This window comes from Geotrypetes seraphini, chromosome 4 (genome assembly GCF_902459505.1).
Source record: "Geotrypetes seraphini chromosome 4, aGeoSer1.1, whole genome shotgun sequence".
NCBI lineage: Eukaryota > Metazoa > Chordata > Amphibia > Gymnophiona > Dermophiidae > Geotrypetes > Geotrypetes seraphini.
The window spans coordinates 185610681-185636896 of NC_047087.1; the positions used below are offsets into that span (position 1 = coordinate 185610681).

Genomic DNA, 26216 nt, shown 5'->3' on the forward strand with positions numbered 1-26216 from the left:
TTATATATATATATATTTTTTTGTTCTATCTTTCAGTAGATGTACCTTTTCCATTTTTAGATAAATACAGTTTTCTAGAGTGGTCCATACACCAGGTTATTTCATACCCAAAGATCTCTAAGGTACTGCAGTGTTCTTATTACTATTATTCTAGTTATTTATATCCTTTTTAATATTGACGTCTGCTGGGTTAGTTGTCTTTGGTTTAATTACATCCTTTTTTAATATTGATATCTGCTCTTTTAGTGATTTTATTATAATATTTTTTAATATATTTTATATATTTTCAGTATGTAGATACACTTTCATTAGTTTATGGTTATTGAGTATATAGTGTTTAAACATATTGATTTGTTTTTTGGCTTATTGTTGTTGTTATTTTTTTACTCCAGAAAATACATTGATGCATTGATTGATTGTTTTGTTGTTATTTGTTTATTTATGGTTTATTTTAAATTTATATATGTTTTTTTAGATGATACATTTATATGATATAAGTTATTTATACTTTTTTATGTTTGGTGTATTAAAATATATGGTTACGTGCATTGGTTAATTAATATTGCTGTTTCTTTTATAATATATTTTTAGTAATTTGAATGTGTTAATACATAGTTTATATGGTTTTATATATGTTCATATGATTTTATACATTGCCTATAGACTCCTGACGCAGGCCGTAGGGCCGAAACATGTACATGTCGGGTCGAGTATTTTTGGAAGAATAAAGGATTACCTGATTATTCAGATGAGTTGAAAGACATCTTTATTCATTGCACCTTTTCTTATTGGACAATTCCACTTGTCCCTATTATTCCTGGATTATGACCATAGTCACAGGGGCAAAACCTTGTTATATTCTTACCACTTTAAGAGCTGGTACCTGGTACTGTTGAATTTCAGTTTTAAAGAAGAGTTAATGATCCATGATATTAGATCGTGATCAGATCTAATAGTATAACCAAAGTCCTTTCCAAAATCCATTCATTTAGTACAGAACCTTCACTGAGGAGAAAATTTTAAAGTTAGAGATCCACTCCAGATGCTTGTGAACAAGGCTGAAATTGATAAGATACTAATCTGAATCTCATAGTTAATATCTCGTCTAAAATGTATGTATCTATATCTATTCATTTATTTTTATTTATTAATGTTTTATGAATAAAACATTCAAATCATCATGAAAGCAAAGGAAATAAGAAATATAACATATTTTTCCATCAAGTAAAACTAGAATTAGATGTATAAACCTTAGTCCACAATAGGAGGGACTGCCGGGGTACAAGCTCTACAGGAGGGACAGGACACACAAGAAGGGGGGAAGCATAGCAATATATATAAAGGACTCTATCTACTCGGTCGGGATAGATATGGCAAAGAAGGCAGAGGGGCTGGAATCGCTATGGGTCAAATTGCCGGGAAACAAGGGTGCAGTCATAAAACTGGGGCTATACTATCGCCCACCTGGTACACCGGAAGGAGTCGGACACGACTTGGAAGCTGAACTGAGACAAGAATGCAGGACTGGAAGTGTAACAGTGATGGGGGACTTCAACTACCCGGGGATTGACTGGAGTATGGGTCACTCCAACTGCACTAGGGAAACAGGATTTGTAGAAGCTGTGAGGGACTGCTTCATGGAGCAACTAGTCAGGGAACCGACGCGAGGGAGTGCTACTCTTGACCTAATCCTAAACGGATTAGGGGGGCCTGCAAGAGGGGTAGAAGTGGGAGGACCACTAGGCAACAGTGACCACAACGCGATCAGATTCACATTAGAAAGGGGGACACCCACAGGAAGGAGGACCGCAACGACTGCGCTCAATTTCAGGAAAGGGAACTATGTTGCTATGAGGGAAATGGTGGGGAGGAAGCTCAGAAACATCCTTAGGATGGAGACTGTAGGAAGCGCCTGGACCCTATTCAGGGACACCCTGCAGGAAGCACAAAGAAAGTACGTCCCCAGTTTCAGAAAAGGCGGCAAGAACAAGCGGTCAAAGGACCCGGTTTGGATCTCAACAGAAGTAAAGAGGGCAATAAATGACAAAAAAGTATCCTTCCGGCGATGGAAAAAGGACCCAACGGAGGAAAATCACCAGGCGCACAGGAAATGCCAAAAGGAATGCCACCGAGAGGTTAGAAAAGCAAAAGGGAAATATGAAGAGGGGCTGGCCAGGGAGGCGAAAAACTTCAAGGCATTCTTCAGTTACGTAAAGGGGAAGCGACCAGCGAGAGAGGAGGTGGGGCCGTTGGACGATGGGGATAGAAAGGGAGTGATTAAGGAGGATAAACAGGTAGCTGAGAGGTTGAACACGTTCTTCTCGTCGGTTTTCACGAGAGAAGACACATCTAATATACCGGACTCAGAGGAACTCATGAGCGGGGAACAGGCTGAAAAATTGGAACACATAGAGGTAAGTAAGGAGGATGTCCTCAAACAGATAGACAGGTTAAAATGCGGCAAATCGCCGGGCCCGGACGGGATCCACCCAAGGGTTCTGAAGGAACTAAGACAAGAAATAGCGGGCACAATCCAGCATGTTTGCAACCTATCCTTGAAAACTGGAGAGGTACCAGAGGACTGGAAATTGGCGAATGTCACACCTATCTTCAAGAAGGGATCGAGGGGTGACCCCGGGAACTACAGGCCGGTGAGCCTGACTTCAATTACAGGGAAGATGGTGGAAGCTATGATCAAGGACAGTATTTGCGAGCACATCGAGAGAAATGGCCTACTGAGAACAAGCCAGCATGGATTCTGTAAGGGAAGGTCATGCTTAACGAACCTTCTGTACTTCTTCGAGGGAATAAGCAGTCGGGTGGACAATGGGGAACCTATAGACATCATTTACCTCGATTTTCAAAAGGCTTTCGACAAGGTGCCACATGAAAGGCTGCTTAGGAAGCTGTGGAACCACGGGGTTGGAGGGGATGTGCACAGATGGATCAAGCACTGGTTGTCGGGTAGACTGCAAAGGGTCGGAGTTAAGGGCCAATATTCTGAATGGCAGGGAGTCACGAGCGGTGTGCCACAGGGATCGGTGCTGGGGCCGTTACTCTTCAACATATTTATCAATGACCTGGAAAAGGAGGCAAAGTGCGAGGTTATAAAATTTGCAGACGATACCAAATTGTGCGGTAGAGTTAGGTCCAGGGAGGAGTGTGAGGACCTGCAAAGGGACCTGGACAAGCTGGAAGACTGGGCAAACAAATGGCAAATGCGCTTTAACGTGGAAAAATGCAAGGTCATGCATATAGGGAAAAAGAACCCGTTGTTCAACTACAAATTGGGGGGGGCATTGTTGGGAGACAGCAGACTTGAGAGAGACTTGGGTGTACTGGTGGATGCATCACTGAAGCCATCTGCACAGTGCGCAGCAGCCTCGAAAAAAGCCAACAGGATGCTGGGCATCATAAAGAGGGGCATAACAACCAGGACGCGGGAAGTCATCATGCCATTGTATCGAGCGATGGTGCGTCCACATCTGGAATACTGCGTTCAGTACTGGTCGCCGCACCTCAAGAAGGACATGGCGGTACTTGAGAGAGTCCAAAGGAGAGCAACGAAACTGGTAAAGGGGCTGGAACACTGCCCATACGCCGAGAGATTAGATAGGCTGGGGCTCTTCTCTCTGGAAAAAAGGAGGCTCAGGGGAGATATGATAGAGACCTTCAAGATCATGAGGGGCATAGAGAGGGTGGATAGGGACAGATTCTTCAGACTGAAGGGGACAACAAGTACGAGGGGGCATTCGGAGAAACTGAAGGGAGATAGGTTCAAAACAAATGCAAGGAAGTTTTTTTTCACCCAAAGGGTCGTGGACACATGGAATGCGCTACCGGAGGAAGTGATCAGGCAGAGTACGGTACAGGGATTCAAACAGGGATTGGACGGATTCCTGAGGGATAAAGGGATCGTGGGATACTGAGAGAGATGCTGGGATGTAACACAGGTATAGAAAGCTAACCAGGTAATAAGTATAGAAACCCAACAGGTCGTACATGTGCAAGACCGGAGGGTTAGGACTACGATGGGAAGATAGGACTTAAATGAGAAACCAAGGTGGCAAGGGAGCCCCTTCTGGTGATGCAGACAGGTCGTGACCTGTTTGGGCCGCCGCGGGAGCGGACTGCCGGGCAGGATGGACCTATGGTCTGACCCGGCGGAGGCACTGCTTATGTTCTTATGCATAGAAAATAAAATATATTATCCCAGGACAAGCAGGCAGCATATTCTCACATATGGGTGATGTCATCCACGGAGCCTAGTACGGACAGTATGAAAAGTGTACTGTAACTTTTTAAGTTTTAAGAAACTTCACGACTGCCGGCACAGTGCCTGCACGGGTGCCTTCCCGCCAGATGCCCACTCGCGGTACCTTAGTTCTTCATTTTCTGCAGAGCGAAGAAGTCTCTTTTGGACTGACTCTGTCAGTCAACGCTGCCTTCCTGCTTTTGCGAGTTTTCTCTTTTTGATTTTCTTTTATTTTATTTAACTATTCAAAAAAAAAAAACCCCCAGGAAAAAACTACTTTTATTTTGTTTTAGTCATCAAGCTTCGGCCCTTCAGTTGTTTTTTCCTCAGCGAGTTTTTTTTTTGTTTTTGTTTTTGTTTCATCATTGAATTCAATCTCGCTGATGAGATTTTCCCCATGTCCAAGCCTGCGATGGAGTTTAAAAAATGCTGTAGATGTTGGGAGTCAATCACTGATCCTCATAGTTGGTGTATTCAATGTTTAGGCCCTGACCACCAAATAGAGTCTTGTATTTGGTGTTCCACCCTGAAAAAGCTCTCCATTAAAGCCCATCAGATTCAGCAGGAGAATCTTTTTGGCTCAAGAATGGCCAGAATTTCAGAGCCATCGTTATTGATACCTCCTGCATTGACATTGGCGTCAGGGAGTCTCTTTTCACCGAGGAAGTCCACTTCTAAGGATTCTACTTCCCAACAAGTGTGAAAGGTCTCTACAGCATTGAGTCTCTTGATGCAGGCCACTTATCGACACCATCGTTCTACATCGCAGGTTGGCTCCTCTTCTAGATGTGCAACCTCGTCAAGGTCATCCTTTCCGAGACGACCTGCTGCACCCAAGGTACCGGCAGATGAGCCTTCAGTACCGGTGCATGCTGCTCCACAGTTGTCGCAGGCTTTGGCATTGAGTTCCTTGATGCGGGCCACAAGACGATGCGGATCTTCCAGTTGTCTCTCCTATATGGTGTGCATCTCATGTGGATAAAGGTGAGCTGGTTGATAAACCGCCTAGAACTCACCGGGTATGGCGGTATATAAGAATAAAATTATTATTATTATTATTATTATAATATAGTGTGTCTAGATTTTCAGAAAGCTTTTGATAAAGTTCCTCACGAGAGGCTCCTGAGAAAATTAAAGTGTCATGGGATAGGTGGCAAAGTTCAGTTGTGGATTAGGAATTGGTTATCGGATAGAAAACAGAGGGTAGGGTTAAATGGTCATTTTTTTTCAATAGAGGAGAGTAAACAGTGGAGTGTCGCAGGGGTCTTTACTGGGACTGGTGCTATTTAACTTATTTATAAATGATCTGGAAATTGGAACGACAAGTGATGTGATTAAATTTGCAGATGACACTAAACTGTTCAAAATTGTTAAAACGCATGCAGATTATGAAAAATTTCAGGTGAAACTTAGGAAATTAGAAGACTAAGCATCCAAATGGCAGATGAAATTTAATGTGGACAAATGCAAAGTGATGCACATTGGGAAGAATAACCTGAATCACAGTTGCCAGATGCAAGGGTCCACCTTCGGGATTAGTGCCCAAGAAAAGGATCTGGGTGTCATCATAGACACTACGATGAAACCTTCTGCCCAATGTGTGGCGGCGGCCAAAAAACAAACAGGATGCTAGGAATTATTAAAAAGAGGGATGGTTAACAAGACTGAGTGTTATAATGCCCCTGTATCACTCCTTGGTGCGACCTCATCTAGAGTATTGCGTTCAATTTTGGTCTCCTTATCTCAAGAAAGATATAGTGGCACTAGAAAAGGTTCAAAGAAGAGTGACCAAAATAGTAAAGGGGATGGAACTCCTCTCGTATGAGGAAAGTCTAAAATGGTTAGGGCTCTTCAGCTTGGAAAAGAGACGGCTGAGGGGAGATATGATTGAAGTTTACAAAATCCCGAGTGGAGTAGAATGGGTACAAGTGGATCAATTTTTCACTCCATCAAAAATTACAAAGACTAGGGGATACTCAATGAAGTTACAGGGAAATACTTTTATTATCCCAGGACAAGCAGGCATGATATTCTCACATGTGGGTGACGTCATCTACGGAGCCCCGATGCGGAAGCATTTTCAAGCAAACTTGATTGAAGATTTAAGTTTGCTCTGCTGCTCCACGCATGCGTGCCTTCCTGCTCCACTAGGGGGTGCATCCCCTCGTGGTCTCCAGTTCAAAATTTTCCGCTGAGCCTAGAAGTCGTGTTTTTTCAGGCTCTGCCCCAACTGCCTTCTAGCACCGCAATTTTTCTTGATTTTCATAGTTTAAGTCGCTGTGCGCGAAATTTTTTCTTCTTCAACTTGATTCCTGCTTCGTTTGACCGACCCGGAGGCTTCCGGGTCCCCATGGCCGCGTGGCTACTCGAGCCGCGGCCACTTTCGATTCTATGTCCTGGCCTTTGACCGGCTTTAAAAAGTGCACCCGGTGCGAGCGGCTTCTTTCCATCACAGACCCGCATCGCCGGTGCATCCTCTGCCTGGGGGCCGCTCATCCAACCGACTCCTGTCCCCAGTGCGCTACTTTCCAGAACCGGGCCCTCCGTTGAAGGAAAGCCCGCATGGCGGATCTTTTCGCCCCAGACCAACCTTCTACCTCGGCCTCGAGGTCGGCCCCGGCCTCGGCCCCAGCCTTGACCTCGGCCCCGAATACCTTGGTATCACCTCGAGACTCGACTCCGAAGTCCTCGGGACAACAGAAAGCCTCGGCTCCGGGTAAGTCCCTTCTTCAGGTTCTGTACCAGCGAAGAAACCAACCTCGGGGACACCGGCGACGCATGGCGGAAGTCCCATGCTTACAGCCCCGACGAAGCCCTCCAAGCCTTCGGGCCGTGCCTCCACCACACGGGAATACTCTGATACGAGGTCGCCCCCGGTGGAGTGCACCGAGGCAGGGGACATGCCTTCGATGCTGTCCGTGCCCGTCTTCCAGCAATGATCTCGTCGGAGCTGTCCGCTGCAATGGCCCATCTACAACCAGCCTCTGCCTCGACCTCGACCCCGCATGTGTCAGACCAGCCTGAGCCTCGCGTCGAGCCACCTCGGGGAAAAGTGCGCAAACTTCGCCGCATCTCATCCTCCTCGGACTCCTCGCTGAGGCACCCGAGGCGCTCTCCCTCCACAGACCGCCACAGGGCAAAACGTCGGGCTAAACCAACAGAAACCTCGAACCGCCGTACCTCTAAGAAGGCCCGGGGTTCCCCCACTCTACGAGGCCGTTCACCTACACCTCGTACGGGACCGCTGAAGGTGGCAGAGTTATCACTCTCCAACCCACGTATCCTCCGAACTCCCCCTCGGACCGGGGCTCCGATCCGAGGTTTCGGGCTTTCACCAAGGGAGTCCGGGTCGAGGTCACCGATTCGATATCGATCGGTACCCCGAACCCCGGCATCGTCTCTGAGGGGCTCCTCAAGACGTCGGAGATCCACGACCCCGGAACACTTTCACAGTACTTCCCCGGTCTCGGAGCTTGGATCGGAACAGGAACCTCGCTACTCGAGGGAAGCCTCCCCTTCCTTCTCCACCCAACGGAGGTCTCATTCACCGACCCCCCCACGGGGCCTCGGGAACATCCCGACCATCCTTCTCACGCTTTGTCCAGGACATGGGCCACGCTTTGAATTTAGACCTCCAGTCCGACTCCAGATACTCTAAAGAGTACCTAGCGGAACTGGATATGCCATCACTACCCAGAGAGTCCCTTCGCTTACCGCCTAACCCGATACTCCAACAGGCTCTCTTCAGGAACCTGGAGACCCCCTATATGGTCACAGCCGTGCCCTCCAAAATGGAGACCAAGTACCGTACAGTACCCTTTCCGGGATTTGAACAACCACAGCTCTCCCACCAGTCGCTGTTAGTAGAATCCTCCTTAAAAAAGGCTCACCCCTCCCGGGTCTCAGCGGCAGTCCCCCCAGGCCGAGAAGGCCGAACCCTAGACAAGTTCGACAGGAGACTATATCAAAATGCGATGATGGCATTGTCATATTGAAATTGGGACATTAGACCATCTTTTATTCTTTTGTCCATTTATCCTATCATTCTGAAAATCAATTTGGCCCCAAATTAATAGAATGTTAGAAAATCCGGTAGCCTTGACATATGATACTATATTATTTGGAACAACCATGAGAGCAAAAAGCCAAATTTCATCAAGTAATAACAAACTTTTATTTATTTTAACTGGAATTGCAATACAACAAATCACATCCAATTGGAAACAACATGATAGATTGAATTATATGTTCTGGTGGAATTCGGTATGCCACATATACAAAATGGAACTCGCTATTGCAACACACAAAGGATACATGAATAAATTTCAAAAAATATGGGGACCATTAACAGATTTCTGTAAGGAATGATAATTTTTCCTATAAATAAAATTTGGAAATATCTGAAGACCGTTAACATGATTTCTCTAATGAAAAATCAACTTTTCCCATGATAAGATATTTGAAAAAAGGGGAACGGGGTGGGCTTTTTAATTTTGATTATTACATACTAAATTAATATTTAAAGAATATACAATAAAGTTGATTTATGTATTACTGGTTGGGAAGGAGGGAGGGATAGGGGATTATTATATTAATGTTAAAATTGATATTAATATATGAGTTAGTCAAGTGTGTATTCAAGTTTCTATTGAGTTTATTTGTAACACTTGTTGTAACACAAAAAATGAATAAAGATTTAAATATAAAAAAAATGCGATGATGGCCTCTAGGGTGCAAAGCTACACTTTTACCTTCACATCCTACCTCAAACACCTCATTGGACTACTGAGAGCCTTTGAGACTGACCTACCGGCCTCCTGCCAAGGAGCCTTTAGCCTGCTTTTGGAATCCCTCTCCAACCTACGCCTCCATCTATTCCACGCGGCCTACGATGGCTTCGAACTCTCCTCCAGAGAGGCAGCGTTTGCTATCGCCATGCGCCGACTAGCTTGGCTACGCCTGGTCGACATGGACCCCAACTTACAGGACCGGTTGGCTAACCTCCTCTGCGTGGGAAAAGAACTGTTCGATGACATTATCGAGGCTGCTACAAAACGCCTCTCCGAACACAAACGCTCGTTTGCCTCCCTCGTCCGACAAAAGCCCAAACCGCCCGCGTCCAGGCCGTATAGGGCCCCTCTGCGCCGCTACCCACAAAAATCCACTCCTGCCTTCTCGCGGCCTCCACCCAGGCGTCTGCAAGCCCACCACTGGGCCATGCCCAAGTCCCAACCGCCTGCGACTACCAAACCATGCCCGTCCTTTTGACGGGATACGCGGAAGGGGGCGGGCCCCCTCCGCCATAGTCCCAGGCCTCCTTCCCATTGGGGGTCGCCTCAAAGCCTTTTACCCTCGCTGGGAACAAGTCATGTCGGACGCATGGGTCCTTGGCGTGATCTCATCAGGATACTCTCTCAACTTTCAGATCATTCCTCCGGAAAACCCCCCAAGGAATTGCCCTCCCAACCGGACGCAGCTACCCCTACTCCTCTCCGAAGCTCGAGACCTGCTTCGCCTGAGAGCAGTGGAGGAGGTTCCCCCCGACCAACAGGGGAAGGGCTTCTACTCCCGTTACTTCCTGGTACCGAAAAAAACGGGAGACTTACGCCCAATACTAGACTTGAGACGCCTCAACAAATTTCTGATACGAGAAAAATTTCGGATGCTTTCCCTACAGACCCTCTACCCCCTGATCGACGAGGGCGACTGGCTCTGCTCCCTCGATCTGAAGGAGGCGTACACACATGTCCCAGTGCACCTCGCTCACCGCAAGTTCTTGCGTTTTCAGGTAGGGGACTGGCACCTACAATACCGTGTCCTTCCCTTCGGCCTAGCATCGTCACCTCGGGTCTTCACCAAGTGCCTCGTGGTGGTCGCAGCAACCTTACGCTCCCAGGGCCTCCAGGTATTCCCCTACCTGGACGACTGGCTGATCAAAGCCCCGTCCAGGGAAGCGGTTATCTCAGCGACCCAACAGACTATTACCTACCTACAAAGTCTGGGGTTCGAGATAAACTTCCCCAAATCCCAACTACGCCCCTCCCAGTCCCTACAGTTCATTGGGGCCACGCTGGACACGGTTCGCCTCCATTCCTTCCTCCCCCCTCCGCGTCTAGAGGCATTAGTAAGCCTGAGTCGAAGGTTTTCCCTGCTGACCTCGGTATCAGCTCGGCAGATGATGACTCTTCTGGGCCACATGGCCTCCACCGTCCACGTCACACCCTTCGTCCGCCTCCATCTGAGAATTCCTCAATGGACCCTGGCCTCTCAATGGCGTCAAGACCGGGACCCGATCGACCGCCCCGTGACAGTGACGCCTTCTTTGCAACGATCGCTCCGCTGGTGGGCTGACTCTTCAAATCTTTCCAAAGGTTTGCTCTTCCTCACCCCACCCCACAGCAAGATACTCACCACGGACTCGTCGGAGTACGCTTGGGGAGCCCATCTGGACGGCCTACGCACTCAAGGGATGTGGTCAGTAGAAGACCGTCGCTGCCACATCAACGTGCTAGAGCTTCGGGCCATCTATCTCGCAGCTGTAGCTTTACAACATCTGCTCCACGACCGAGTGGTTCTCATCCGAACCGACAACCAGGTAGCAATGTACTACATAAACAAACAAGGGGGAACAGGGTCTTGGTCCCTTTGCCGGGAAGCCCTGCGCCTCTGGAAATGGGCAATCTCCAACAACACCTTCCTTCGAGCGGTGTACATACAAGGAGAACAAAACTGTCTGGCGGACAGACTCAGCCGCCTCCTCCAGCCACACGAGTGGTCACTGCACTCTCAGATCCTACGACAGGTGTTCGAAAAGTGGGGGACGCCTCAAATAGATCTATTCGCATCCCCCCACAACCACAAGCTGCCTCTCTTCTGCTCCCGGATGTACTCCCCGGACCGGCTCGAGGCCGACGCCTTCCTCCTCGACTGGGAGGGAAGGTTCCTATACGCGTTCCCGCCGTTTCCTCTGATACTACGGACGCTTGTCCACCTGAAATCAGTACAAACCACCCTGATCCTGATTGCTCCTCGCTGGCCACGCAAGCCTTGGTTTTCCCTTCTACTTCAACTCAGTGTCAGAGATCCACTGCCTCTGCCTCTGTTTCCCTCTCTACTATCACAGGGTCAGGGTTCGCTGTTACATCCCAATCTTCAATCTCTTCATGTGAATGCTTGGTTTCTCTCCCCCTGACTGCTCTCCCCGTGTCTCAATCAGTCAAGGAGATATTAGAGGCCTCTAGAAAGACCTCGACGAGAACCTGCTACTCACAAAAGTGGACCAGATTCTCAACCTGGTGCTCCTCCCACAGCCAGGACCCGGTGTCGGTCCCTGTCCCTCTGGTCCTTGACTATTTACTTCAATTATCTCATTCCGGCCTAAAGACCAACTCCATTCGAGTACACCTCAGTGCGATTGCGGCTTTTCATCAGCCCCTGGAAGGGAAAGCCCTCTCGCTCCATCCCTTAGTCTCTCGCTTCATGAAGGGTCTTCTGAATGTCCACCCTCCTCTCAAACCCCCTCCGGTGGTTTAGGACCTCAACGTGGTTCTGGCTCAACTAATGAAACCTCCATTTGAGCCCCTAGACAAATGCCATCCAAAATTCCTCACTTGGAAGGTAATTTTCCTGCTTGCGCTCACTTCCGCTCGGTGGGTTAGTGAGTTACAGGCTCTGGTAGCGGACCCACCCTTCACGGTATTCCATCACGACAAGGTGGTACTCCGCACCCATCCAAAGTTCTTGCCTAAAGTAGTGTCTGATTTTCACCTCAATCAGTCCATTGTCTTACCTGTGTTTTTTCCCAAGCCCCACTCTCACCCCGGAGAGGTGGCGCTCCATACTCTTGACTGTAAGAGAGCGTTGGCCTTTTACCTTCAACGTACTCAGTCACACCGGAAAGTCCCACAATTGTTTTTGTCCTTCGACTCAAACCGGTTAGGTCACCCAGTCTCCAAGCGCACCTTGTCCAACTGGTTGGCCGACTGCATCTCCTTCTGCTACGCTCAGGCTGGTCTCACGCTGCATGGTCGAGTAACAGGACACAAGGTCCGAGCGATGGCAGCCTCCGTAGCATTCCTCAGGTCCACACCTATTGAGGAAATCTGCAAGGCTGCCACGTGGTCTTCGGTTCATACCTTCACCTCCCACTACTGTCTGGACTCGCTGTCCAGGAGCGATGGCCGGTTCGGCCAATCGGTTTTACGAAATCTATTTGCTTAAATTGCCAACTTCCCTCCATCCCTTTTCAGTCAGCTTGGAGGTCACCCACATGTGAGATTATCATGCCTGCTTGTCCTGGGATAAAGCACAGTTACTTACCGTAACAGGTGTTATCCAGGGACAGCAGGCATATATTCTCACAACCCGCCCACCTCCCCGAGGTTGGCTTCTTTGCTAATTAAGTGAACTGGAGACCACGAGGGAATGCACCCCCTAGTGGAGCAGAAAGGCACGCATGCGTGGAGCAGCAGAGCAAACTTAAATCTTCAATCAAGTTTGCTTGAAAATGCTTCCGCATCGGGGCTCCGTAGATGACGTCACCCACATGTGAGAATATATGCCTGCTGTCCCTGGATAACACCTGTTACGGTAAGTAACTGTGCTAAACCAATAGGAGGAAATTTTTTTTCACTCAGAGAATAGTTAAGCTCTGAAACGCATTACCAGAGGTTGTAGTAAGAGCATAGCTGGTTTTAAGAAAGGTTTGAACAATATCCTAGAGGAAAGACATAGGGGAAGCCACTGCTTGCCTTGTATTGGTAGCATGGAATATTGCTATTCCTTGGGTTTTGACCAGGTACTAGTGACCTGGATTGGCCACTGTGAGAACGGGCTACTGGGCTTGATGGACCCTTGGTCTGACCCAGTAAGGCTATTCTTAGTGTTAATCCTCAATACCAAATAGGGAGTCGGCCCCTTGACTCGAGTTTCGCTAAAAACAATCTTCCTCAGGAGGGGATGCTGAAATATAAAAATAAAACCAATAGCTATGTTAATAAAACCTATTTGTGCATATCCAAGTGCTCCACCACCCACTTGATTTATCCAATACTCTCTTATCACAATCCTATCATAATTATTAACAACAAAACCTTTTTACCTCTAGTTTGGCCTGTAATCCCTAGGAGACTAACAAACTGTTGTCTATTTTTCACAGTCTGTACTCATTCTTCACACTCATTTTATACACTCGCTTCACTCTCATTTCTAAAGAACTCTGATGTCATCATCCCTCCTGTTGTTCAATTGGCTCCCACTTCCTTCACTGTGCCCCATTGGCCAAACAGTACCGGCTCCACAAATCTCACAATTGAAACCATTCAATCTTGGCGTTGAGGCCTCTGGAGCACAGCATTTGCCTTCAGCTCTCAGTACTTGCCTGCAGCAGCGATTCACTTAGGCAGCCTTGGGGCTTTTGCTGAATTGCGGCCTGCCTCTGATGATGCAACTTCCTCTTTCTTCAGAGGCAGGTGCGACCCATCAAAGAACCCAAGGCTGCCTAAGTGAATCGTTGTTGCAGACAAGTATTGAGAGCTGCTGAGAGGGCAGCAGAGGGAAGGGGAGGAAGCCACTGTTGGAAATAACAGCACCACAATGCTCAACACCAGGACTGGAGAAGAAAATGTGGAAAAAAAGGAAAGAAAAGAAGCTATTAATAACTTATTTAATAGCTTGCCTATCAAGGTTTGCACTTGCTCTCAGGTTAGTGTGATGTCTAAATGCCTTGTCAACCACCCAAAAATATAAAACCATCTTAAAATAGCTAACAGGCTTAGGGACCATCTTTCAATTAAAATAATGAATATATATATTTTTTTTAAAAGACCCTAATAGAAAGCTGCAAAGCTCTGTATCTCTTGCAAATGGAGCACCAAGGCAGATAAATAGCTGTAAAAATCATTTTAAACTAAAAACATACTAACCTGCCATTCCATACATAAAATTCATAAGAATATAACTAAAGCTAAAGGAAATTAACAAAATCTATGTGAAAAAGCACTTTATTAGAAACAGTATGGCAGATCAGTGAAAACAATGCAGACATAGTTTATAGCAGTGTTCATAAACCGCCGGTCCACAAAATAATTATTTTATTTCCGTCGGTCCATAGGTGTAAAAAGGTTGAAGAACACTGCTCTAAAATACCTAACTTGGAAAGTGGCGTTCTTAGTAGCAGTTAATCAAGAAGGGTATTACAACCAGAACGAAATAAGTTATCCTGCCGCTGTATCGGGCAATGGTGCGTCCACATCTTGAGTACTGCGTCCAGTATTGGTCACCGTACCTTACTTACGTTACTCGAGAGAGTTCAAAGGAGAGCGACACGACTGATTAAGGGGATGAAAAGCCTTTCATACGCTGAGAGATTGGAAAAACTGGGACTCTTTTCCCTGGAAAAGAGAAGATTAAGATGGGATATGATAGAGACTTACAAGATCATGAAGGGCTTAGAGAGAGTAGAGAGGGACAGATTCTTCAAACTTTCAGAAAATAAAAAAACAAGAGGGCATTCGGAAAAGTTGAAAGGGGACAAATTAAAAACAAATGCTAGGAAGTTCTTCTTTACACAACATGTGGTGGACACCTGGAATGCAATTCCAGAGGACGTTACAGGGCAGAGTACGGTACTGGGATTTAAAAAAGAATTGGATAAATTCCTGCTGGAAAAGGGGATAGAGGGGTATACCGTATTTTCACGCAAATAACACGCACCCGTATAAAATGCGCACACGTGTATAGCGCGCAGAAATCACGATGATAAGCACAAAAACTTTGGTATAACGCGCTCACGATTATACCGCGCATGCTGCCCGACTCTCCGTTCACCCCCCTGACTTCCGTGCACTGCCCCGCCTCTCCGTGCGCTGTCCCGACTCTCCGTTCACCCCCCCCTGACTTCCATGCACTGCCCCGACTTTCCGTGCGCTGTCCCGACTCTCCGTTCACCCCCCCCTGACTTCCGTGCACTGCCCTGAATTTCCGTGCGCTGTCCCGACTCTCCGTTCACCCCCCCTGACTTCCGTGCACTGCCCCGCCTCTCCGTGCGCTGTCCCGACTCTCCGTTCACCCCCCCCTGACTTCCGTGCACTGCCCCGCCTCTCCGTGCGCTGTCCCGACTCTCCGTTCACCCCCCCCCTGACTTCCGTGCACTGTCCCCCCTTGAAGGTCTGTCCCCATCCTGAAAGCCTGATGCCCCCCCCCCGACGTCCGATACATCCCTCCCCCCGAAGGACCGCCGACTCCCCAACAATATCGGGCCAGGAGGGAGCCCAAATCCTCCTGGCCACGGCGACCCCCTAACCCCACCCCGCACTACATTACGGGCAGGAGGGATCCCAGGCCCTCCTGCCCTCGACGCAAACCCCCCCCCCCCCCACGACCGCCCCCCCCCCCAAGAACCTCCGACCGCCCCCCCAGCCGACCCGCGACTCCCCCTGGCGACCCCCACGACCCCCCCACCCCCCTTCCCCGTACCTTTGGTAGTTGGGCCAGAAGGGAGCCCAAACCCTCCTGGCCACGGCGACCCCCTAACCCCACCCCGCACTACATTACGGGCAGGAGGGATCCCAGGCCCTCCTGCCCTCGACGCAAACCCCCCTCCCCCCCATCGACCGCCCCCCCCAAGAACCTCCGACCGCCCCCCCAGCCGACCCGCGACCCCCCTGGCGACCCCCACGACCCCCCCACCCCCCTTCCCCGTACCTTTGGTAGTTGGCCGGACAGACGGGAGCCAAACCTGCCTGTCCGGCAGGCAGCCAACGAAGGAATGAGGCCGGATTGGCCCATCCGTCCTAAAGCTCCGCCTACTGGTGGGGCCTAAGGCGCGTGGGCCAATCAGAATAGGCCCTGGAGCCTTAGGTCCCACCTGGGGGCGCGGCCTGAGGCACATGGTCGGGTTGGGCCCATGTGCCTCAGGCCGCGCCCCCAGGTGGGACCTAAGGCTCCAGGGCCTATTCTGATTGGCCCACGCGCCTTAGGCCCCACCAGTAGGCGGAGCTTTAGGACGGATGGGCCAATCCGGCCTCATTCCTTCGTTGGCTGCCTGCCGGACAGGCGGGTTTGGCTCCCGTCTGTCCGGCCAACTTCCAAAGGTACGGGGAAGGGGGGTGGGGGGGTCGTGGGGGTCGGCCAGGGGGGTCGCGGGTCGGCTGGGGGGGCGGTCGGAGGTTCTTGGGGGGGGGGACGGTCGTTGGGGGGGAGGGGGGTTTGCGTCGAGGGCAGGAGGGCCTGGGATCCCTCCTGCCCGTAATGTAGTGCGGGGTGGGGTTAGGGGGTCGCCGTGGCCAGGAGGGTTTGGGCTCCCTTCTGGCCCGATATTGTCGGGAAGTCGGCGGTCCTTCGGGGTGGGGGTGCGAGTGGTCCTGCCGGGGGGGGGGATGTATCGGACGTCGGGGAGTCGGCCGGGCAAGAGGGCTTGGGCTCCCTCTTGCTCCGATCGTGGATGCGGGTGCGGGTGGGAGCGCGTGCGAGTGGTCGTTCGGGGTGGGGGTGCGAGTGGTCCTGCTGGGGGGGTGAATCGGGCGTCGGGCGGGGTGGGAACTATGTTTGAAAACTTTCGTATACCGCGCTCACGCATATATCGCGCGAGGGGTATGCGCGGTAGGTAAAAACGCGTATAACGCGCGCGTTATATGCGTGAAAATACGGTAGATAGAAATTTACTGCACAGGTCCTGGACCTGTTGGGCCGCCGCGTGAGCGGACTGCTGGGCGCGATGGACCTCAGGTCTGACCCAGCGGAGGCATTTCTTATGTTCTTATGTTCAGTCAAGTAAGTGAACTTCAAGCTGTTGTGGCAGATCTGCCTTACACTAGGTTCTTTCATGACAGGATTGTCCTCCGGACCCACCCTAAATTCCTAAGTCATGCACTCATACTGGAGAAGCAGCACTCTGCACCTTGGACTGCAAGTGTGTTTAGGTGTATTTTCTGGAACATACTAAACCTCATAGGAAGCCCTCTCAGCTTTTTGTATCCTTTGACCCTAACAGATTGGGAATTCCCATCGCCGAGCATACCATCTTGAATTGGCTGGCTGACTGTATTTCTTTCACTTTTATGCTCAGTCTAGGCTGAACCTTCATGGCCATGTTACTGCTCATAATGTAAGGGCTTCAGAAGTCCACATTTGCTCTGCCTCCACTGAAGAAATTTGCAAGGTGGCAACATGGTTCTCTATCCACACCTTTACTGCACAGTAGTGCTGCCCGATTCACGATTCAAATCGATTCACTGATTTGAATCAAGTAATCGATTCGAATAGATTCAATTTTTTAAAAAAAATTGGCCTCCCGATTCAATGAACGACTCTTCCCCCGTGCCTTCCTAAAGCAGGAGCTGCAGCACTGCCTCTTGCTGGCCGTCCACTGCCGCTCCTGCTTGAGAGGGGAGGGTCAGTCAGAAAAGCCTCCCCCAGCTTCCCCGCTCTTATCTTTAGCCTAATACAGCAGCCTGTAGGATCGCTAGTGCCATAGCGATCTCTGCAGCTGCCCGTCGTCCTCATGGCAGGGGGGCAGGCCTTTGCGGGGGAAGCAGGTCCTCGCAGCGGAGAGCAGGCTGAAGAGTGCTTTCACGGAAGGGGGGCAGGCCTTTGCGGGGGGAGCAGGTCTTCACGGCGGGGAGCAGGCATTCACGGTAGGAGGCAGGTCTGTGCAGAGGGAGGAGGAGGAAGGAGTAAGGGAGGGGAGGGGAGAGGAGATGCCAGACCTCCCAGGGCGTGGTGAAGTGAAAGGAAGATAGAGACCGAACCAAAAAGAGGGGGAGGAAAGCAAAGGAGAGGTGCTGGACTAAAGGAAAGGAGAGAGGGAGAATAAATGCAAGACCACAAGGGGAAGGGTACAAGAGGGACAGATACTGCTCCAAAATAGGTGGGCAGGATGCAGGATGGCAGGAGAGATAATAGGAGAAAGCCTGTACCTGGGGAAGGGGATATAGGAAGTAAGGAAGAGAGCAAGAAGAAGCAGGATATGGGGAGAGATGGGCATGGAGGGAGCATAGGAACAGAGATACAAGGGGGACAGTACTGGAGAGGAGAATAGGGGCATGGACACAGAAGAGAGATGCTGGATGAAAGAGTAGTTGAGAAAAGGAGAGATGGTGGATCTGTGGATGGTGGGGTCCATTGCTGCAGCTGCGGGGGGATAGAGATGAACAAAAGGAAAGATGCCAGACCTCCGGGGGAAGAAAGGGAAACAGAAGGGGTGGACAGAGATGGAAGATGGATGGTTAGCACGGAGAAAGAAGAAAGAAGGAGAGCCTGATCAGAAGACAACCAGACCAACACGGTACCAAAATGATTTGAAAAATGATCAGACAACAAAAGGTAGGAAAAATAATTTTATTTTCTGTTTTGTGATTACAATATGTCAGATTTGAAATGTGTATCCTTCCAGAGCTGGTGTTGGACCATTAATGTGAGCTAGGATTTAACAGAGAGAGGAAAAATATTTTTTGTTTGTAGGAGAGGGCAAAGGGAGTAAAGAGGCTATAAAATAAACCCACCAGGATGTTTGGGAAAAAAAACCACCCAGTTGGGCAGGAAAATCAAATTGAAAAATCGATTCAATAGGCTGAATTGAATCAAATTTTTTTCCCCTAAATTGGGCAGCACTACTGCACAGTAATGTCTGGAACAAGCAATCCTACAAAATCTGTCCTTTTTTCATCAAGCTCTTTTTCTACTTCATTTACCAACTTGATTTAAAAATGTGTGAGCCTGGTAGCTAGCGAGTCCCATATATATTCACACCCATTTCTCCTCCCCTTGGAGTTGTCATCTTAGATTTCTTCCTGTACTGCTGGACCGGCGCTCAAGCGTCAAACAGGAAGGCACCTATGCATGCACAGTGGGGGCACTGCCCAAAGATTTGAACTGACAGTATACTTTCAATGTCTGCACCAGGCTCCATTAGATGATACCGCCCATATGTGGGAATATATGCCTGCTGTCCTTGGAGAACACCTGCTTACAGTTAAATTTCTTTTGCTTTTTTTTTTTTTTTTAGAAGATGCTGTTGATCAATCTCTACCTATGCCAGAAAGGCAGCGATAACTGAATATGCATACAGACAAAAAACTTACACTTTTAATCTAGAGACTTGTAAGCAATATGTAGGCATTCCATGTAAAGGGATGGATGTTCTTGTTATCCTCTGATAGGCTGCAAGCTTCCAAGGGCCTTTTCAGTGGTTCAGCTTCAGGAAATTTGTAGAATTTGTCATATCTGAAAATAACCATGCAGGCTATTTTCTTTATGCAAATATGTTATGCCTTTAAGATTGAATGACCCAAGGAATCAACAAAAATATGCAATACTTTTTTGCTTTTGTGTTTTGCATATTTTATTCAAGCAAAAAGCTTTCTTCCCTTGACCCCAGTGTATCCTTTGTGAGTCACCTTCAAATTCAGCTACCACTACCTCTCAGCTGTGTACATTACCTTCCATTGGCAAAGATGGGAGAACGTTTGTCACCCTTGCTCTTGGTTAAAATTACAGAGCCAGTATCTTCTATTGTGGTGTTCCTTTTACACTTGAATATAGAGGATTGAGAAAGTGGTATAACTTGAGAACAGAACAAAATAAAAATAGGTTATTAGGCCTGATATTCAGCTCTCGGCAGGCCATAGCTTGTAAGTAGCTCACAGCCACAGGCTAAATTAACCTTAGGTATTCAGTTCTGGGGCATGTCTTGCCTTCAGTACCCAGCTTGGAATATCCCTAGTACCTCTCCTACCTAGTTAAACCCCATTAAATGTTTACCCCAATGTCTATTGCATTTAGTTTTTTGTTTGTTTGTTTTTTATTTCTTTATTCATTTTATAATTCACAACAAGTGTACAGCCAAATATTAAACAATATATAAGACAATAACACTTGAAAATCCACCATATTATACAACAGAAAAAGAAATATCTCCCATCCCCCATCCACATCCCTATACATCAAAAGAAAAACCACAGGAGTATATTGTCTTATCATTCATATGTAATATTAATAAAAATCCAAACCCCTCCTCCCCATTCCATATGCAAAAATTAAAATTGGGAAAAGTGTAAATCATTCATTATAATAATTTAAAAATGGTCCCCACACATCCTTGAATTTCTTATATCCCTTCTGAACTGCTAACGCTCTTTCCATTTTAAACACATGACACACTGAATTCCACCAAAAGCAATAGTTTAGCTTTGTACAATCTTTCCAGTTATATGTTATTTGTTGAATGGCAACCCCTGTCAATATCATTAACAGCTTATTATTATTTGCAGATATTTGAGGCTTAGCTCTCATCAACATGCCAAATATAATTGTGTCATATGATAAAGCTACATAATTTTCCATTAATTGATTTATTTGATCCCAAATAGAGAACCAAAAATTTTTAATGAAACCAAACTTCTTATACAATCCCACTTTATTCTGGGACCAGTGGGTTATTTCCATCTACCCGCCAGGACTTTGTAGGAAGCCTCAAACTTCAGAGACTTAAACCCCAGCCCCTCTTACCTCATCACTGTCCCTGTAAGCATCAGTTTTCCTTCCTACAAGCTAGGCTGTAGGAGCTTGTCTTTCCTGCTCGTGTTTTATTTTGTGTAATTTCGGTCTTTACGTTCGCGGTTTTGACCCTCGTGCTGCTGAGATTCACTGCAGGGACAGCTTTGACTGTGGGAGATTGCAGACCTTTAGAAAAGTCTGCTTCTAGAAGGTTCCCTGCTTGTCAGTAAGCCCTCTGGACAGCATGCACATCAGATCAGGGCTCAGGGACCATGCCCTTGGGAGCTTGCTCACCCCAGCTTCGTCCGCTAGTGGGTTGAGCGCAGGCTGTGTAGTTCTGTGGAGGCACACCCAGGATTGGAGCCAGACTACGTTACTCTGCCAGGCTTCTCCATGATGTGTCTGAGGGTGGTGGAGGACAGGCTGGTAGGGTAGTCATAAGACTCGGAGTCCAGCTTGCCAGCTGTTAGAAGCAGAAGATCTCGTCAGCTCTGTCTGCAGAGTTTTCCAGTCAGTACATGGTTCTGTGAGTAAAAGGGGTTTTAGGTGGTTTTCCTGCATGCTCTACCCCCCCCCCCTACCCTTAAAATCCTAAAATTGCCGTTTTTGAGGGTTCTCTGTGGTTTTCCTGGGCTATTTTTAGTTAAAATGGGCACCCTCGGTGGCTATCTTGGATCTTTTCCTGATTTGATTTTAAAGTTAGTTTTTATACTTGCCAGCTTTGTTTTTGAAAGAAAACCACATAGATGACCTCTCCAGGGCAGGATGTCATGGATTCATGCCTCATTTGCAGTGGATGGCTATAGGATGCATAGTCATGTTCCATGTGCAACTCAGCCAGCGAGGGGTGGGAGGCTTGCCTGAATTTGCTGCCTTTGACCTCCAAAGAGGGTCTTCTAGCACCTTCTGTTCTGACTCATGAGAAAATAGCATTAGGGGTCCTGGGGAGTGCGCAGGTGATGCAGCGATGAAACACAAGCAAGTCTCGGGAATCCTCCAAATAGTCCAAAACTGGTATGCAGGTGTCAGCTCCCACCGTGGAGAATGGGTTTTCCCCAGATTTTATTAATATGCTTTATCAGGCATACTTGGTTAAAAAGTCTCTGCCCATTTCCCTTCCACCGGCCTTTGTGCTGGTCACAGGAACCCCTGCTCCTGTGGACCAAGGTCTTTTCTCATGCCTCTCCTTGGAAGTGCTGACAGGTAAAGCTGGTAGTACCCGCAGTTGTGCCATATACCCTTTCCATACCTCTGCTTTCACAGGGGGGCACTGCGGATGTACTGGATCCGGATCAGTGCGGGAGCCCCTGATTTGGGGAGGATCACACTGTGCACATATTTTTCAAGCACATGCATCTTGTGGATTTGATCTCTGAATATCTCCAGGAATTAAAGCTACAGTCTGAGCAACCTGTCACTGAAGAATGTTCGCTCATGATTGACCAGAGGCCATAATTCTCCTCTTTTCCTGATCATCCTGACCTCGTTTGGGTTCTTACAGACATCTGGGAGACTCCTGAGGGTCCCTTGAAATGTGCTCAGTCCATGGCATGGTTTTTCCCATAGCAGATGCCTTTAACAAGCGCTTTACTTCCCCAATGGTGGATTCATCTTTTGCGCAGGTCACCAAACGCATGTCTCTTCCCAGTGATGGGGGAGTGGTCCTGAAGGATGTTCAGGACTGACATGTGGATTTTGTCTTTAAGTATCTATTTGATTTTAAAGTTTGCTGGTGTTAAGGGTGGCATCAGCTTCCTCTTTCATGGCCCAGGCATGTTATTCCGAGCTGTGCCATGATCCTGACACTGTGGTGCTTCGTGACTTGGATTTCATAATCTCAGGAGTGGATTATATGGCTGATGCCTTGTATGACATCTTGAAAGTCTTTACTAAGCTTTCTGCCTATTCTGTTTCGGCTCGCAGGATTCTTTGAATCTGACAGTGATCTAGTGATTCATCTTCTAAAGCAACCTTGAGCCGGTTGCCCTTTAAGGAACAACTTCTGTTCAATCAGGGTCTGGATGACCTTATGGCACAGAACAGCCTTGCCTGGTGGCTGCGACCCCTCAGGGGCCTTCCCCTCTGGATATTGGATTGGGTGATTCTGTCTATGGATGTGAGTCTCAAAGGCTGGGGAATAGTATGTATGACCATCCCTGTTCAGGGCCAGTGGGTTCCCTCAGAGCGCAAGTGGTCAAATCAATCACCTGGTGCTTTGGGCAATTCAGCTGGCTCTCCTGCACTTCGAGGGTCATCTCTGTCATCGATCAGTCCACATTTTCTCAGACAATGCCATGGCTGAGGCTTAAGTCAGTCAGCAGAGGGGTATGAGAAGTCTATCCCTGAATGTGGAGACTCAGCTTCTCTTCTGGTGGGCAGAGCGACACAGTGGCAGGAGTGGATAACATTCAAGCAGATTTTCTCAGTTGTCAGACTCTAGACCCCGTGGTCTTTGCTTCAAAGAGCATTCTATTACATAGTAGATCAGTGGGGGCATCCCACGCTTCTATATGTCTTCCCTCTGTGACCTATAATAGGGCTTGCAACCCATGGAGGTTTGGTGATCTTGGTCACACCCAATTGGCCGAGGTGGCCATAGTATGCCAACCTGTTTCGGATCCAGCAGGATCAGAGGCTCCGGCTACCTTGTCATTCTCGCCTCCTCACACAGGGTCCAATTATGATGAAGAATCCAGCCCACTTTGATCTTACGGCATGGCTCTTGAGTTAGCAGCCTTAACTAGCCATGGCTATTCTTCAGCTGTGATTACCATGTTGCTTTACAAGAAAAAGAAATCCACCATGGCTGCCTATGCGAAGGCTTGGAGATGTTATCAGGTCTGATGCTTTCTGAGGCAGGTGGACTCTTCTGTTCCATCGGTTCCTTGTGTCCTGGAGTTTCTTCAGGATGGCCTGAAGAAGGGCCTAGCGGTAGCTTCTCTCCGGGTGCAGATTGCTGGTCTTTTGTGTTTGGGCCCTCCTCTGAGGGGCTCATTGGCCACTCATCCGGACGTGGCCTATTTTCTACAGAGTGCTCTGCGATTTAGGCCTCAGTTGTGCCTTCCCTGGTTCTTTGGCTCATCCGCCATATGAGCCTCTTGAGCAGGCATCCCTTATGGATCTTGCGATCAAGATGGTCTTCCTGGTGGCTATTACCTCATCCCGTAGGATTTCAAAGCTTCAAGCTCTCTCATGCCGGGATCCTTTTCTGCGTATTACAAATTCAAGTATGATGTTGTGCATTGTTCCTTTCTTCCCAAAGTGGTTTCCACTTTCCATGTGAATCAGGACGTTCAGCTTCCTGCTTTGGCTTCCTCTGGTTTGAGGGAACATGACCGGATGTTGTGGTCATTGGACATGCGTAGAATCTTATTGCAGTACCTGGAGGTCACCAACAAGTTTCGCTTCTCTGACCACCTGTTTTTTTCTGGTGAGTCCTGCCCATAGGGCCAGCTTCTAAGGCTACCATTTCTAGGTGGATCTGTATGACCATTTCTGTGGCTTATGTGGCAGATGTAAAGAAGTGCCCTCTCATGGTGCAGGCTCATTTTACCAGAAGTATTTCATCCTCTTGGGCAGTCATCGGCTGTTTCTCTGGACAAAATTTTCAGGGCCGCTACTTGGTCCTCCTTGCATACATTCACCAAGTTTTACAGGATCGATGTGACAGCCAACCAGAATTCTGCTTTTGGTGTTTCTGTTTTGGCAGAGGGCACAGTGGGCTCATCAGTCCCACCCTGAGTTTTTGGGACTGCTCTGTTACATCCCACTGGTCCCGGAATAAAGTGGGATTGTACAAAAACGAAAGATTAGGTTCTTACCTTTGCTAATTTTCTTTTTTGTAAATCCACACTTTATTCTAGAAACTTGCCTTAAACCTTGCTGATTTGCCGATTGTCTGCCTTTCCAAGTACCGGTAAGCTGGATTTCTGTTTTCTGACCAGCCTTTATAAGTGTGCCATCAGAATGGGTTTAGCACTTAGTTTAGGGGGGTCCCTAGTTCAGGCGCTCCCTTCTGACAGTGCAGGCTGTGTCTCCTGTTAGCACCATTTTGTCATTCAATGACCTGTTCTCTCGTTTTTCATTGTTGTATTTGTTGCTATGAACAGAATAGACTTATTTGTCAGGAAGTGCCCCCATTCCCCTTGCTCTCTTTTTCTTATCCTCTACAGATGTTCCTGGCTGCTTTAAGGACTAACTGATGCTTACAGTGACGGTGATGAGGTAAGAGGGGGAGGGATTTGAGTCTCTGAAGTTTGAGGCTTCCTACAAAGTCCTGGCAGATAGAAGGAAATAACCCACTGGTCCCAGAATAAAGTGTATATTTACAAGAAAGAAGATTAGCAAAGGTAAGAACCTAATCTTTTGGTCTCATATTTTGAACAATTTCAGATTTCTGCATCTTTTAACAATTTGGACCCATTTGGAACAGGACAGCTGCTTCCTCCTTTGCAGGTACCACAGCAGGTCCAGGCCACAGTGATCCCACCAGTGATGAAGCCTCCACGTTGGATTTGCAGACCTGTAGGAGTTTCATTTGCTGTAAGTGGATCTCTTATGAACATTATTATTTTGGAATTTTTCATTTTCAATACAGTGAAGATGAGCGAATTCTCATTGTCATTCTTTGAAAGTTTCTGAATGAGCTTCCTTATTAAGTATAGACCCATAGGAATAGTTAACTAAGAGTTGCTTGTAATGAAGTGGCATTAATAGTAGAGGCTGAAACTATAATGGGCTTGACAAAGGCATCAGTTAAATGGAGGATCTTTTTTTTTTTTTTAGTTCAAAATATTTTTATTGATTTTATAGGTATAAAATAAACAACAATAGGCTTCCGAGAAAGCCCAACAAGAAAAAGAAGTGACAGCTCCTTTCGTGTATATCACCACAATAAGATAATATATCGGTAACAAACATATAAGCATCAAATAATACAATACAGTCTTCTAGCCACAATAAATAGCAAGACAGAGAAGTTGGTAGGGCAATGGATGTGCATAGGAAACCATAATTTAAGCAAATATAGAAAACATATAGCTACAAAAGCTATGTAAAACCAATTATCATAAATGTTGAAGGGGCCACTAATGAGTCCTGAGAATGCAGTAGATAGTAAACACCAATTAGAAATGCAATTGAGTAAATCAATTAGATGAATGATATTATGCTGGTAAAGGTCTAATAGATATTAGTTCAAAGGTCTTGAGTGCAGTACTCCAATAGTATCGACCATGTTTTATTATAAGTGGATAGTGATTTAGAGCGTTCTGCCAAATGTCGTTCATATTTAACATGAAGACAAACCGAATTCCACCAATGAGTGAAGCTGAGATTAGAAAAGTCTTTCCAATTTTGCAAAATTAATTGAATAGCTAGAAATAACAAAAGGGTCAAAAGGCGGTCATGATACAAAGATAAAGGTGAGGATAGTGCTGAGGATCCCAGAATTAACACATCTAATGTA

General features: G+C 47.6%; 1 protein-coding gene across 4 annotated transcripts in view; it reads left to right on the forward strand.

Annotated features, from left to right (window-relative positions):
- The window catches only part of SEC31B (SEC31 homolog B, COPII coat complex component), a 205175-nt gene that overhangs the window by 47670 nt on the left and 131289 nt on the right, over window positions 1-26216 (forward strand). For all 4 annotated transcript variants that reach the window (XM_033940950.1, XM_033940949.1, XM_033940948.1 and 1 more), the window contains one exon: window positions 25142-25291. In XM_033940950.1, coding sequence (XP_033796841.1) covers window positions 25142-25291 — 150 coding nt within the window. The remainder of the gene's footprint in view (window positions 1-25141; window positions 25292-26216) is intronic.